This window comes from Meleagris gallopavo, chromosome 29 (assembly GCF_905368555.1).
Source record: "Meleagris gallopavo chromosome 29, MGAL_WU_HG_1.1, whole genome shotgun sequence".
NCBI lineage: Eukaryota > Metazoa > Chordata > Aves > Galliformes > Phasianidae > Meleagris > Meleagris gallopavo.
The window spans coordinates 874,877-890,395 of NC_139432.1; the positions used below are offsets into that span (position 1 = coordinate 874,877).

At 42.3% G+C, this 15,519-nt stretch overlaps 1 protein-coding gene across 1 annotated transcript; it reads left to right on the forward strand.

The window, feature by feature from the left end:
• The first annotated feature begins 1,793 nt into the window (after positions 1-1,793).
• MEIOC (meiosis specific with coiled-coil domain) lies at positions 1,794-15,243 on the forward strand. The gene is given in 7 exon segments (XM_085210788.1): positions 1,794-1,957; positions 2,076-2,180; positions 3,537-5,352; positions 6,535-6,669; positions 10,249-10,429; positions 13,655-13,813; positions 13,816-15,243. Coding segments are annotated over 7 exon segments (2,646 nt in total). The 3' UTR covers positions 13,902-15,243.
• The last annotated feature ends 276 nt before the right edge of the window (positions 15,244-15,519 follow it).

Below are 15,519 nucleotides of genomic sequence, written 5' to 3' on the forward strand. Positions count from 1 at the left end.
AGAGGGGTGTTTCTGAGGGGGAAGAATCCACAGGCAAGTTAGTTAAATAAGTTACTTATACCAATGAGATCTACACTCGTCAGGTTTATGTATAATTATGTCCTTCTACCGCTTTTTCCACCTCATCTTTTGTAGCCTAAAGTTGTGTGCAGAGGAGGCAGCTGCTGTTGGAGCAGTGCAGAGGCTGGCAGCAGGCTGGCAGATGTGTTCAGCAGTGTGATGGCAGAGTCCGGCTCACATGGCTGCTACAAACCACAGGTTCAGTTGGTTATAAATAAAATCTGTATATCTTTGTAAATGTTTGGGGTGTTTGTAAGCAAAGTGGTCAAAAAGATTTCTAGTTTTGTTGCTGGTAATGCCTAAATCAAATGCTGTAACTTATAAGTGTGAGGTTCATCAGAAAAGACAGGAACTTAAATGTGGTCGCAATTAAGGCTGTTCACCTGTTGTGTATTTCACCTTTTGTTGTCTCTGTTGTAATTTTTTGCCCAATCTGTTGTGTTGTGATCAATTTTTGAAGTTTTCTGTCATCACTGCTGTACTCAAAATTTCAAGAGAACTCCCCCGTGAGAGAGTTTAATTGGAGGAGTGCTGCAGAATGGCGCAGGACCTTCTCCCCATCTTTCCTTCTCACTGGTAACCTCTGTAGTGCAGGAATTCCAGATAAGCCTTCTGCTTTGTTCATTTTGTGCTTTTTCTCAGTCCACTGACTGAACATCACAGCAGGAAGGGGGCTGACAGTAATGGGAAGAAGGAAAGAGTAGATGAATCCACTGACCTTCCCACATTTATGAGGAAGAGTGGCAAAAGACAGATGTAGAAAGCTGGTAAATAGGTGAGAAGGGAGCATGAGCAAATGTGGGGGGAGGAGAAATTAGGACTTCAGCTGGAGATGTGCTACATTTAGCTGAATACATCATGAAGGAGTTAACTGTTGGCATACTGAAACATGGAAGTAACTAGGGCCAGCAGAGAGAAATGGGTTTAGAGTAAAGGGAGGTGTGTAGAGAAAGTGTAGTCATGGAAGTTATCTGTACTGAGCTGACCTGGGAAAAGAGTAACGTGAAGAGTGTAACAGTTGGAGGTGCCTATGAGAAGAGCAAGAATAGTGAAAAGTTGGGGGAAGTAAAGAGAGGTGGCAGCAAAACCAAGAGGTTGTGACTGAGAGTTGAGTTTAAAATTAAAAACACCCACAAAAAAAGTGAGGAGGGAGGGAGGGGATTAGAATCTATTAAAGAAGTATTTAAAGAAAGACTCAGTGTGGAGTGCTACATATTTGGGAGATGAAGGAGAAGGTGGTGATGAGGAAGATAGTGTTTCAGTATGTTTTGTTCTTCTGTCAGTATCAACATTTGTAGCAAAGTGAGAAAGAAATGACTATTGTTAGGAAAACTGAGGAGGAGCTTCGGTCTCCCAGCAGGTGTTCTTGGGGCACAGAGGTGGGGTCCAAACGTTCATGTAGAGCAGCTGAGCAGGAGCTGCTTAGTCTGACAGTTATAAACACTGTGCTAGGAAAATCATTACGTCTTTTCATTTTGCATTTCATAGGTCTAGCTTTTTGCACAGGTAGGAGTCTGAAATGAAAACCCTTTCCCAGTGCCTTCAGGAATACACCCTGAGTAGTCAACAGTTCCCTGTGGCACTGTGCCCAAAATATGTGGTGTGCTTGTTTCTGGTGAGCTGGTTGCTCCACGGGTGAAGTCATTTAGAACCTTGCAGAATAAAGAAATGACAATTCAGTATTACAGTTTATATCATTTCATATTGAAATCAATGTTTTCATTGTCTATAAAATGCAGAACGAAGAAAACGTAGACCCACCTCAGACCTACAGCTCTTCCCTCTCGACACCAGAATACTCTGCACCTGTGGACTCCTCCCTTTTGTACACACCGTGGTCTGTGTGCGGAGATGACAGCAAGCAGCCCACTGCTCCTCAGCTGAATGTGAAATCCAGGTAGTCAGTTTTGACTGGGTGATCGTTTGTGTTGAAGGATCAGGTGGTTTGTTTGTTTGTTTGTTTAACTTAATGAACTGTTTTAAATGAACCAACCAGGATCCAATTTTGTTTCCAGAATTCAAACTGAGAGGAATGATTATGGCAGTGAAGCGGATTTGTATGAGCTTGTGTCTAACATCTTGGAAGAGCAGGATAAATCACAGCCATATTGTGCTGAGGGGTGAGTATGCTGCCATGCAAGAACTTCTGGGATTCTTATTGCTGACAAAAACTGCCCTCACTGAGCTCAGTCTGTGTTCTCTTATTCACCTTCACATCTCCTGTTAGCAAGCCTCCTCCTCTGCATTTTCCTTTCCTCCCCCTTAATCTGATCAAGTTTTACTAGTGACAGTACCATGGGAGCTTTTGGTTTTCTGGTATTTACAGAATTTTTTTATTGGAAGTTTTTAAATAAATCTTTAAGCAGCCTGGAAGGGCCGTATTCAGGTAGATCTCCTTCAGTATCATGACTGAGTTCAGACTTGAGGTTTCTTTCTTAATTTCAATTCACAGAAGGAATACACAAAAGAGGAAATAGGAGAGTGAGAAGGAAACTGAATTGACACGAGGGAGGAGTTCTATGAAGAATGAGTATTCCTTGATGTTTGTGCAACCTAAGTAGCACTTGCAGATCAAAATGTCAGATTTATTATTCCTATGTTCTAGTGCTGAACTAAATCATTAGATAGCCTGAATCTGAGTATTCTGGTTCTCACAGATAAGGAAGGGAGCCCAGTTCTTGTGGTTCACAAGCCACTCACCCTTTGTCTTCCCCAGACGGTTCTGGTTTTTGTGGATGTGCTGGCTCACGTGGCCAAAGCGAGGCTCTAAACAAAGTCAGTCTTGATCAAAAGAAGGACTTACTAATTCCTTTGCTTTAGATAGTTTAGATTTGACAGTGCTGGAAAACAAAAATCCAATCTGGGCTGCAATGCATTCCAGCTACAGCTCCACTTTTTCACTTGGTCTGATTACATAATGATTGTTCCATTGTTAATCTATAGTACTTAGTAGAAGGAAAGGACATGCCTGTTTTTAGTGAGTTGATTTAAATGCAGGAAGCAGTGTAAGCCAGTGTAAAATGCAGGTGATTCTGAAGCAATAAGCAGCGTGAGGCACAGAAGTATTTTGTGTAGAGAACTTGGACGTGGCTGTGAAGTGTTACGGGGAGTTTAAGTCGTGATGATCTTAATCTTCTGCTCTATCATGAATATGGAGATGATGGTAAATCCTTTGGTAGGACTGAGTGAACATTTGGTGCCTGCACACCACCTGCAGCTTAAAGGCAGGGTATGTGTATCAGTTGGTTCAGCAAACCAGAATCAGCTTTTTAGTCGAGTTACAGGAAGATAACAGGTAGAGGTAGGAAGATGGACAGGTGACAATAGTAGGTAACATTTAAAGTAAGTGATTCTTTCCACAGTGAAGAGAAATGGTTGGGAGTGAAATGGGTTTTAAGCCTTCATTCCCCATTTGGGAATGGAAGAGCACTGCAGATGGAAGCTAACACTAATGTGTACTTCTTGTTTTTGTCAAGGAGTTGCTCTTCCAGCTTAAAGTCGGTGTGGTCCATGAATGCTACGAGAATCACAGACCACCACTACCTGTTGTCAGAAACTAAAAGACCAGTTGCTGCAGCTGTTTCCCAGCAGAGTTTTTATAGTAGTGAATCAACATCTGCTGCTGAAAAACAGTACTTGCAAAGTGGTAACCTTGCACCACAGCAAAAAGTAGAGGAATGCTATCATGGATTTCCTGCTACAGACGTTGAGGAGCAATGTTTGTGCCCTTCTAGGAACGATCGTGCCAACTGTTGCAACATGCAGGCTAATGAGAATATTAAGACAACACCTGTGTGTCAGAACTATCCATGTGTGAAAAACACCTTCACACCTCCTGCTGCTTATTTGGAAGTAATCAAGGACTCAGGAGCTGATGCTTACTCCTACAGAAGAGAGAATGCATGTCCCAAAGGAGCAGATGCACAGCTGCAACAAAAGCAGGCAGAAACATTCTCACAGTTTCACAGATGCAATGAAAATGCTGATTATGGTAGATATGCTGAATATTCTCATTTTACCAAAGCAAAGCCTACCAAGAGCATCAATTGTAGCTTCCAAGAAAGTAAAAAAATAGTAAGTGAAATGACTGAAGCATCATCTCTGGATGTAGAACCCTATTCTAAATTATTTCAATTCAAATCAGGTACTCAGAGAAAAATAGAAACGATTCCAGATCAGCAAAACTTTACATTCACCAAGAGTGCAGGACTCCTATCAGAAAAGCAGTTTGCAAATGAGCCTCCATTCTGCAGTGATGTGGGGCAGAAATTTGAGTATGGGCTAAATTCTCTTACAGCCTGTCAGGGGAATAGTGACTGTGCAAATGGTGTGGATAAGCCACAGTTTTCCAAGTCTGATCTTCAGAATCCTGAGTACTGTAAACCACTTCCATTATTACCAAACTCAGCAAACTTGTCAGCAGGTGCCAATGTAAGGCAGGCTTGGATGAACTTTCAAACCAAACCCGCTGTCCCACCTCAGAGTCCAAGCATGGTGAAACTGAATAATCATTTATCTACTTTACAAAAAAATTCCAGTCACCCTAATGATTTCTTACAGTTAGCGTCTTCAAATGTCCCTTTAAATGGTAATTTATCTCACAAGAACTGTCAAGATAATTCTTTGTTTTTTTCGAGTCTCGATTTTGGTTATAACGCTTCAGAACGAGCTCAGTCGGCTGCTCTTATGGAAGCACTGGCAAAGACTGGAGAAGAAAATCTGATTGAGTTTTTAAGTGACAAGAAATTAATGCAACCAGACAGAGGCAGCTCAGCTCAGCAATTTGGGACCATTGAAAATGTGAACAAGCACTGTTTCCAGTTGAAGCCACAGAGTGAGCATTATGAGCTAGAAGGACAAAAACACTCAGACAGGCTGTTGCAGAACGTGTACCAGGATTCGGTGGAATCTCAGGGTCAGCTCAATCTCAGGCAGGGAAATGGAGGTAATAATGCTGTCAATCACACGACTCACGTGCAGGCATCGAGCTTTGCCAGCAGCTGTGTGATGGGTGACTGGAAGCATAACCATCAGCTTGGTTCAGCTGCAATCCCCTCGAGATCTGCTCGTCCACTGGGCCGTCTGGTTGTGCCTCTGATGGAGTCCTACAACATGTTCTCCAGTGACAGCTTAAATTGCTTCTATCCTTATGTGAATGATTTGATGTGTGATGTACCAGCGCTGGGATGTCAAAAGCAAGTTAAAATGAACAGTGGGACTGCCAGGGAACTCCGTGTTAAACTAGAGGAGTGTTATGAACAGTGCAGAGCTTTGGAGAAAGAAAGAAAGGAGGTAAAAAATATTTCTTAGTATTCCATGTCACAGATCTGATCACACTCAAAGGTGAGACCATTAAGAGTTGAAATAATGGGATTTGAGAGAGAAGAGTTTGTTTCCCCATCTATTTGAGACTGAAAACAGTTTGTAGGTTGATGGCCTGATTTGGAGCATAGTGAATGTTGTGCTTACACCAAAATTCAGTGATGTTTTCAGCCTCTGCACTGGGGCCTGGGAAGGGTATATTGTGTGGCTAAAAAACAGTAATTACATTGCAGCACAAGGGAAAATGTGTATCTGGAAACTTTCAAAGCAAATCCATTAATTATATTTCAAACTAGGACTAAACTTCAGTCCCTTGAAGAATTAAAATAATGCCTTCTACTCTATTTCTCTCCTCCTCACTTCCAGTTTGTCTGAAGTTTAAAGCCTAATATCTACTGGAACAGGCTCCTATTTTTCCCCAAAAAACAAGCTGAAGAAATATAATAATATCAAAACACATAAAAGAAAAAGCTTCAGACAATTCTGTATGAAGCAGTTTCCAAGTTTAAAGCAATTGCCCTTTTTGTTAATAGCATAAGTGAGTGTCTCAGGATCCCGTTGTTAAGTGTAAAATCTGTCTTGATTTCACCAGTTTAGGTGGTGTGGAGACTCAGAAATGATCTGGAACCACTAGTTGGTGGAGGAACCTTAATCAAATGTTACCAGGAGATAGTGGCAGCTGGCCCTTTGCTTGTTGTCTTTGTGGAAGCTGTTGTGTCAGTCCAGTGGAAGAAATTGAATAGAGATGTAACAAATTTTTGCCAGAGCATTGCCTGACAAAAGCCAGTCATTGCTTTGGATACAGTGGTTGGGGGAGGCAGGGCTCACCTTGAGAAGGGGAGATTGATGTCTGTACGTAGATGTAAAAGGCAAAAGAGGAGGAGTTGAGATGGGAACTAAAGAAAATCAGTTTATCTTGTGATAATTGCTCTATTTGAAGCACTTGGAGTAAACTGGTTGTTAATTTCAAAGAGGTGATTTTCACACCAGCTGGTTAAATCCCAACTTGATTAATTCACACTATCTACATAAAAAATCCAAAACCCTAAGGGGAAAAAACTATATCTTAAACTTCTTGCTGCTTTTCTTGCTGAAATAAAGCACACCTTGAACTGATGTTCTGAAGGAGATGTTCTTTTCGTTTTCCTGCAGACTGAATCAGCTCTTGCTAAGAGTTACCCAGGGAAAAGCATTTCCAGTAATAACAACGCTCCAGTTCCAAGGCTGACATCAAACTCATCAAGAGTTGATCGCTTAATTGTGGATCAGCTACGTGAACAAGCCAGAGTGAGTTGTACAAAGATTGTAAAAATCTGTTGAATTTATTACATAGAGTACAGTAGAAGATACATAAGTTTGTCAGAGCAGCTTTTCTCCAGATAGTTTTGTTCTTCAGGGCTGTGCAGGAAATATTTCAGCAGTCCCTGCTGGAATCCTTACAGCTCCAGGTTCACCCCAGGTCTTAGCAGGGAACCTGAGTATCTCGGGCTCACATTTACGAATGTTCATGCCAGGGCAGTGTGATTCCTGGTACAGAGGTGTGCAAGCAATGCCAGAAACCAAGCATCTGGTCAAACTGCTTGCACAGCTTTAAGATATCCCTGCATTCTGAGCTGTTCTGTGTTGAGCACCTCTTGTGTCCCTGCTCAGCAGAGAAATGTTCATCACAGCTTTGCACACACTATATTAGAGGAGGCACTTGGGGGAGGGGGGGAAGAAACAAACATATTTATTAATCTTTTTAAGAGATTATGATGCATATTTGCATAACAGAGCTGTATTTATTGGTGAGGAATGTGTATTTTGTGCAACTTCAGCTTGAATGTCTGCATTGTTAATTTGCTTTTTAAGCCAAACAGGCATAGGCTGTAAGACTTGTGCCTTTTGAGCTGTGTGTGGCTCTGTGGCACAAATGATGGTGCCAGTGTGCAGCATCGTGCTGCTTTGCAAAGCAGCAGCCTGTGCAGAATCCTGCAAGGGAGACCAGAGGGAGGAGGTGAATGCAAGCAGAGCTGATCTGTGCTGCCACAGATAGTGGTGGGCTTGCTTCTGGGGCTGGGAGACCAAAGCCAGGCTGCCTGTGCTGCAGAAGGAAGAGAGATGTGGGCTGAAGAGCAGAGGTGCTGGAACCTGTCCCTGCAGGATGAAAGGCAGATGCTGGTTCTTGGAGGAGCAGACTGAGCTCAGCTCCCAAGGCAGCAGTGCTAAGGCTCACTCTTTCTTACCAATCTCATACAGGTGAAATAAGCCATGGAGCCACGCTGGCTTACTGCCTGCTGGGATCATTCTGCAGCTGCTTTTCTTCCTACAGCTGAGTAGAGAGCGTAGTGAAAATGTGTCGATAGGCTGAAGGCTTAGTGTACCAATTTCCAATTACTGTTTCATGAACTTTGGAAGAACAGTGTGAGGGAATTACCTCCTTAATTTCAGATGGCATGCCTGTCCTCATCTTTAAGACCGTGCTTAAAGGAGGACTTAATCTTGTCTAGCTGTGTGAGGAACCAAACTTCAGAATAAAGAACCTCAAATGCTTATTAGACAGCAGCTGAAAAGTAGTTTCAAGGATGCTCAAAAGCACAGTAGGCAGTTGAACCTAGATTTGTAGCATCAAAAAGTGCAGTGACAGCCAAGGAGAAAAACTAGTACAAAGGCTTGAGTGAAAGCTGAACTGGCTGGACGTGGGATGAACTCTTGGTAGCGTAGAGCATCTCATTAAAACCCTCTTGGTGCTCACAGACATTTTTTCATTTCATTTGAGACTCCCATTTACAGTTGCTCTTATTTCCAGAACAAAATGTAGCTGAAGAAGAGACAATGGCTTCCTTCTCTGTGCCACTCAATAGCTATTAAAAGCACTTAAACTAAGATCTACCCTGTACAGACTCTCATCTCCTTTGTGTCTGGTAAATCTCCAGCTCCTTTGTAACTGGAGCACGCCACTGCAGAATGTGCTGAGGCTGGATGTTCAGTCTCACCTGTTAAAGTCTTCCTAAGTAAAACACAATAGTCCCTGATGGACACACCACTGTATGATAAACAGTCATCAAAGCTGGACCTGAAACTTCAGTCCTTATTCACTGGTATGTCCTCCCCCTGAACCACAGGGGAAGCTGCTGGCTTCCTGCTGCTCCCACTGAGGGATGTGAGTGACTGAGTGAGCCCTGTGGCAGCCAAAAGAGAGGAGGTGGGAAGTTGAGCATTTGAGTCTTTAGTGGTTCTCCTTGGGTTCCAGGGCAGCCCAGCTTTGACTCCTGTGGATTTTGATTTTACATACCTGTTGGTTCTCCCTGGCTTGTTGTAAAGAGGGCAGGCATTGGACTTGCTGCAGTGGGTCCCATTAGGTGTGGTCATGGTACTTGAAAGCCACATCTTGGAGAACCTCATTTCTTCTGTGGGTCTGAATGTCACTGTAGCACCTAACTTAATACAGAAATGGCCTTCCAGGATTATCCATCAACAACTCTAAGATGAGAAATGACTGAGGTTCATCTCACTTCGTTTTACTTGCTTACATAATTCTGCTGTGCCACTCCTTAAAATTTGTCCTTCAGAAGCCACGCGAGTGATTTACAAACCATGTTAGCAACTTTTGTTTCCTCTCCCAGTGACTGATTCCTCAGTTGTTTATGTGAAATTTGCCCTGCTCCCTTCAATTTATTTATTACTATTATTTTTTACTTTATTAATGTGGATTGTTACTTTTTGAGTTTACTGGTTGCTGCTGCTGCCACAGAAACCTGTATAATTTATTAATGCCTGCAGTTTTTTTCCAGGCTTTCACAAGATGAAAGGGGAGGCAGGACTACCCTGTCAGCAGGAGCTTGCTCTTCCTGAATGCTCTGCAAAGCCCAGTATCAAGGAGCAGGCTGCCTTCTGTTGTGTGTGCTACTGCCAAAACGACTGTTTGGCCAGCAGCCTGCTCTGAGGATACTTGAGGTGGGTTGGACAGGTTGTCCTGCCTCACATGCTTCTGTTTCCCAGCCTGTTGTTAGATAAACTGAGCATTTCTCCTTTTCTTGGGAAAGCCTCCAGTCCTTCTGTTGTAAAGAAGCATCAAGAACTTGCCTTTGCATTGTACTCCCAGCCCCTATTTGTTTGTTTTTTAATTTATCAATCACCAGGTTTCCTCATAAGTCACCAAGTGTAGCCACTGTCCAATAAACATTACAATTTGGGAATTCTGTGTCCTGTATCTGCAGACAAGCAGCCAGGTTCTCCAGAGGCCTATGAGCCACAGCTGAGGAATCACTCACCAAAGGAAAATTCTTAGTAGTGTAACTGTAAGGCAAACAAGGCAGCAGAAGTGCAGATTTTCATTTGTCTGAAGAAAACAGTGATTTTTGAGTGCTTGTGCTTAATATCTATCCTGAAAGCCAGCCTATGGTGCGGTTATAGCAGCTCTTAGCAGTCTAAGCTGCTCTCCCATGCTGATGTTGGCTTTGCACAGCAGAAGGAAATCACCTGGGTGAAAACTGGGCAGTCTCTGTGGGATTTGTTCACGCCCAGGTAGCTGCAGCAGTGCTGATGGAATGTAAGCAACAGAAACTTTGGTTTAGAATGTTGTCAGGGAAATCACCTGTTATGAAGTTGTCCCAGAGTTGCAATATCCATTGTTAACAGGTAAGCTGGGTGTCTTGGTGTTGTTATTGTGCATTTTGCTATTCTGTGCACAACTGATATTTTACAGCTTTGTTTTTGGAGAAGAAAGAATTCCAGTTAAGAATTTTAACTACTTCACCTATAACTTTACGAACGGTTCTCAAAACAAAATAATGGTTGCAGTTAATCTTTTCTTCCTAATCTGCTTGCTTTTCATGGAAGTGTAGATTGAGCTTGAGCTCTTGTAACATGTCAAATGTTCATTAGGTTGTGACTTTACTGGGAAAAATGGAGCGCCTTCGCAGTTCTCCCCTGCATGTCAACATTTCTACTGCTCTTGATAAACATCTGGAGGTGATTCGTGTTGTGCAGACACGTAGAAAATATGAGATTGTAAATGCTTCCCATCGACCAAAGCAAGGAGCTCCCAGGTGCCAAGATGACAGAGGTATTGCTGTGCTGGTGTGCTTAGTAAAGTAGCTGCAGTTCTACACGTATTGCAAGTCTGTGTTAAAATGCCTGAGAGTTTTGATGCCACAGTTTCATTTTGGTTTACAACCAATTATAATCTGAAGTTATTTTTCAGCTCTGAGAGAAGCAGACCATTTTTTCTAGGTGATGAGATGAGTTAAATCAGTTTTGATTGCATTTATTCAATTAACTGTGCAATGTAGCTTGTCATTGGAGATGATTTTAAGCTGTTGCCTCATTCTCTCTGTCCCTTGTAATGCTGTAACCATTACCTCTGTAGCTCTGTCTGTATTTTAACGTTGAACCTGTGAAGTGACCAATGTGTCCTTGAGTTATGAATGCACTTTTTAAGCATTTCTATTGAAGACTGACACGCACAAACACAAAAAAAAAAAATAGTGTTTTGGGTGGATATGCAGAGATGTACTGTAGAGAATGGTTTTATTCTTAATGGTATCCAAAATATGCAGAATGTTCAGCTTAAGCTCTCAGTAGTGCACAGGCAGGATGGCAGGTTCTTTCCCTCTTTGTTCCCCAGGTGTGAGTATGAATAAAGCCCTGCCACCTGTGATGCTCTGCTCCGTGGCTTTGTGTTGGAAGCATTGTTACAGTTCTGACACTGCTCTGTTAATTTCCTGCCTCTCTTCCCAAAACTGAGATGGATGATTTTATGCCTTTTGTGTTTCCCGTCATGCAGTTGTACAATTCTCAAGATTACTTCAAAAGATACACTCTAACAATTTTCCTTCTCACTTCTTCAGTTGTTTTTGTTTATCTTGAAGGTCATGTGACAGTTTTGGTCTTTAAGCCCATGAAAATAATTGGCATTGGCTTTAGTGCTACACCTTAACCAGGTCAGTGAGCTCTTTGGAACTGAGTAGGCAAGAAAACAAGTAGCTGTCTGTCATGGTTTTCAGACCTGTTCCCTGACCCAGCTGCTCTAGGGAGAGAAGAGGAGATGGCCTTGCACAACGGGATCTGATAATTGAACCAGACAGTGCTCTCTATGTCTGCCTCTCCTCTGCCACGCTGGCTGGCTGTGAGATGTCAGCCTGTTGTAGCAACTGGTGAGACATTCAAATGTTAGAATACTCAACTTAGCAACTTCCTTTGCTGTGTGTTTGGGAGAGCTTTGAGGAAAATGCCTCAAACTGCATCTCCTCTCTTTGCCAGACCTTCCTTGTTAGTGTGTGAGCTTTGTTCTGTTTGAGGAAGGGTCTCCCTCAGCCCTACCTTGTTCCCACAGCACCTTTATATTCCATCTGATTGACTATCTTACAAAGCAGAATCTGACTGTTGTGTCCTGTGTTCTAGGAGGTCTGATTTAAACAAAACCGTGGCCTCATCTTCTCCTTGCTAACTCTCTTTTGTTTGGACACAGATTTGCTTTGTTGGGTAGCAGGTAGATCTGGGCTGCCCCATGTCTTATGCAACGTGAGTCTGAAAGATTCTGCTACTACACACAAGAGTTGCGGAACTGTGCACGAAGTCTGGCAGTTGTTTGTAAATGGTTTTGACCAGCTAACAAAGGAAGTTCTGCGAGAAATCATGATGATGAGAAGAAGGTTTTTCCTGAGTGCCATCTGCCACCTAGATCAATGGTCAGGGCTTTCAGTGCATCACTCCAAGCCTTTTGTAACCATACCTCTGTTGCCTGAGATTCGATGTTCAGGATCTCTCAAAATAATCTAGATGTTACAGATGATCTTTTGAGGACAAAAAAGACCTCTTTAATGCCTGCAGCTCTTGGATACTGCATCCAAGGACTTTAAAACAACTCCTCCTTATTTTGGTGAGATTTTCTCTTCTTACCTGGTAGTGACCAAATACCAGCTGTATCTTTCTGCTTTGAGATGTGCCACTTTGAGTGAGTGTCACTTGTTTCTTAGATTCTTCTAGATGGTTGAGGTGATACCACTTCTGTGGGCTATTCTTTCACAAAGCTTGATGTGAGAAGCAATCTTGAATGCTCAAAGGAGGCAGTTCTATCCTCCACTTCTGCATTCTGCCCTTGGTTTCTCCAGAGTTATCATTACAAATATTACCTTGAACAATTCTTTGGATAGTTGATATTTGTGTTGCACGAATGGATTTACTCCCATATTCTTCCTGGTTACATAAATCAGCTTTCTCTGTCACTCCTTCCATCGGCTTAGCAGTGGTAACTGTAAGAGGAATCAGTGCTCACTGTTTCTGCAGAAGGAAAGAATGAGGTCTCAGGAAGGTTTTGCAGAAATCAGCCATTGAGTGAGAGCCAAGAGTGAGAGACAAGCTGGCCAAGAGGGAAATGATGAGGGGATGAAGTTAGGCCTTGAAATTCTGTCCTTCTGTCCCACTGTCCTAGAGCAGTGAAGCCAAGGCTGCTGGTTGAAAGTAGGTGCCAGCTTTGTGCAGTGAAAGGAAACTGCAGTCATGCTTCCTGAGCCTGAGTGCGTGGGGAAGCAGGTCTTAAGTCAGTGTCTTCCACTTCTTCCAGTCCCCATGGAAGTGTTTAGCAGGGGAAGCAAGTACACATGCCCTTTCTGTGCAGTCCAACAGGCAATGTAGAGTTAACCTGGAATAAAACAAAGTTCTGACTGAAAATTCTGGTGCCTAGAAGAGAGTATTAAATGTTTCCTCACGGAGGCTGGAATTGAAATCCAGTAATTATCCACATATTTATTGATTGTTGTATGCACTGAGCTGTTGAATCAGTGTACCACTGTACCACTCTGCCTCTCTTTACTTTGAAATGGTGGGTTTTGTCACGTTTTTGCAGAACGTGGTCTGCACACTCTAATAAAATGTGCTGAATGAGCTACTCCTTCACCTCCTCTGCCAGAATAATTTCTTAGGCAAGATGGGCAGAGGATCCAGTTTGTAGATCTGAAGGGCTCGCTGTGAACATCCAGCAACGAGCTCAGGGAGGGAGTTTGTCTGTAGAATATTTTCCAACACAGAGGTGCCTGTGAGGCTTTCCTTGCTCCTGACGTTAGATGAGAGCAAAGTAGGGTTGTTGATAAAACAAGTACCGACGCTCCACGTACCCAACTGAATGAGGGCCTAAAAACACTGCCTTCTCAGATGGAACTTTTATGACCTTTTACAGGAAGAGCCAAAATCAGACTAAAAGGGGTCTAAAAGATTCTGCTTTCTTACCAGCAGCCCAGTGATTAAAAAACTACACAGCGTAATGAAATTAAAGCTCCTTTCTCCCTTGCAGATGTTTTGGCTCTCGCAGTGGCGATCAATGAGATGAGCGCAGCGACGCGTCACGTACGTACGAGTCTGTGGTGTGCCCTGCAGGTGAGCCTGCCAAAACCTGCAGCTAGACAGCTGCTCACAGCAAAAGCTCTCCGGGAGAGGGCACGGCCTGAAGAGAAGCGTACGAAAATGTGAACGGCCGTGGCAGCCAGGATCAGATGGCAGAAACCACGAGCAAAGGAAAATGTAGCAGTGTGCGCATATGAAGAGGTGATGACGTTTATTCTTTCTAATTATTTGTAAAGTTCAAACTGCTGATACTCGTATTTAAAGCTGTATCTCGAGGAGAGGTTGAATTTTCATCAAGGGCTCTCAGTTTCTCCTTGGACTGCTGAAATTACAGGCAGGACCGTAATATTGGGAAGCCTAACTGATGAATGTTAAGGAATCGCACTAATTAAACAGCGAACACCCAAGACGTTATGTGACGTCTGCAGGTGAGCCTTGGTGTAGAATTCTTCTGTTGAGTTTGTTTAGTTTTGTTTTAGAAAAGGGGTTTTAAAATAACGAGTCTTAAAGACTGTAGTCTGCTGTGGTGTCCAGGTGGTTTCAGACAAGATTGTGACGTAAAGGTGTTTTCTTTATCAAACCAATACCTGTAAACAGGAGGAAGAATGCTAAAAGTACTGAATATTCATGTAAAATTAAATATTTAACATATTAGTATTTATGAATTTGAGATTTTAGAATCCACGTTTGTGAAAGGAAATGCACCAGATTCTACTAAATTAAATGATGATAAAATTGCTCTTGCAATTTAGTAAATGTATTCAAATCATTTGGGCATGCCCTCAGGAAAAGAAAGAACCTGTTTTAAAGTACTTAACATAATCAAAATGTGACATGCACACAGTATTAACCTCTAAAAAAGCTGTACAGCAGCTGAAATAATGAGTATTGTTTTTAATGCCTTCACTTGAAAACTTTGCTTGGAGGGTAGGCATCACAATGTTCTGAAACTTGTGTTTTTTTTAAAGTTACTCTTTCACTAGTTTGGTTTGTGATTTGATTGTCCTATTTTAGATATATTAGTTTACATCTGTGTTTTTGACAGCTCTTAACACTTGGTGCTTATCTGCACATCTTATCTCAATCTCTGTACTGAGTATAAATAACTTATTCATTGATAGAAAGCGTTGGTATTATGTGGCTTAGAGGAGGGGTTTTAGCACTTCCAGCATCGCGTTTATAACGCGTGGATTAAGTTCATTCAGTTTTCCTTGCCTAGATGCACTGATATTTGAAACATAGTCTGCGTTCTTCCTACTTGTGGAAATCCTGCTATGTACGAGGTGGAATCACACCACATAAATTGTCATTGGGGATTATGAGAGAAACACTGAATGAGAATGCAGGAGAAAGTAACCACTTTGATCACTGGTATGGCCAGAAGTACTGCCAGAGTGAATTTATGGGGGCAGGAGGACAAAGCACATTTCATACCACAAGTCACTGCATTAAGATTTGTTAACTAGGACATGTTGGTGTTAAAAACAAATGGAATTTAGTCTGTCTGGTAAGAAATAAATTAGCTTTCGTTGAAGAAAATTTGTTCTGTTTTCCTTCACGTTTCAGTTCCTGAAGCATTCTCCAGTGACAAGAATTGTAATTTCCATTTACTTACTGAAACACGAGGTACAAAGCAGAGGTGTACTGATATTAATAAAGAAAATGAGTGTAACGTTAGACTATGGCAGAATTGGATCAGTGCAGTGAATCCAAAGCGTATCTTAGTTAAAAGCTCTGTTCTGTCATACAAAGTTCATGCAATGAATTCAGTACCTGCAGTAGAAATCTTAGGAGTGTGCCTGGCGTTTCCCTTGG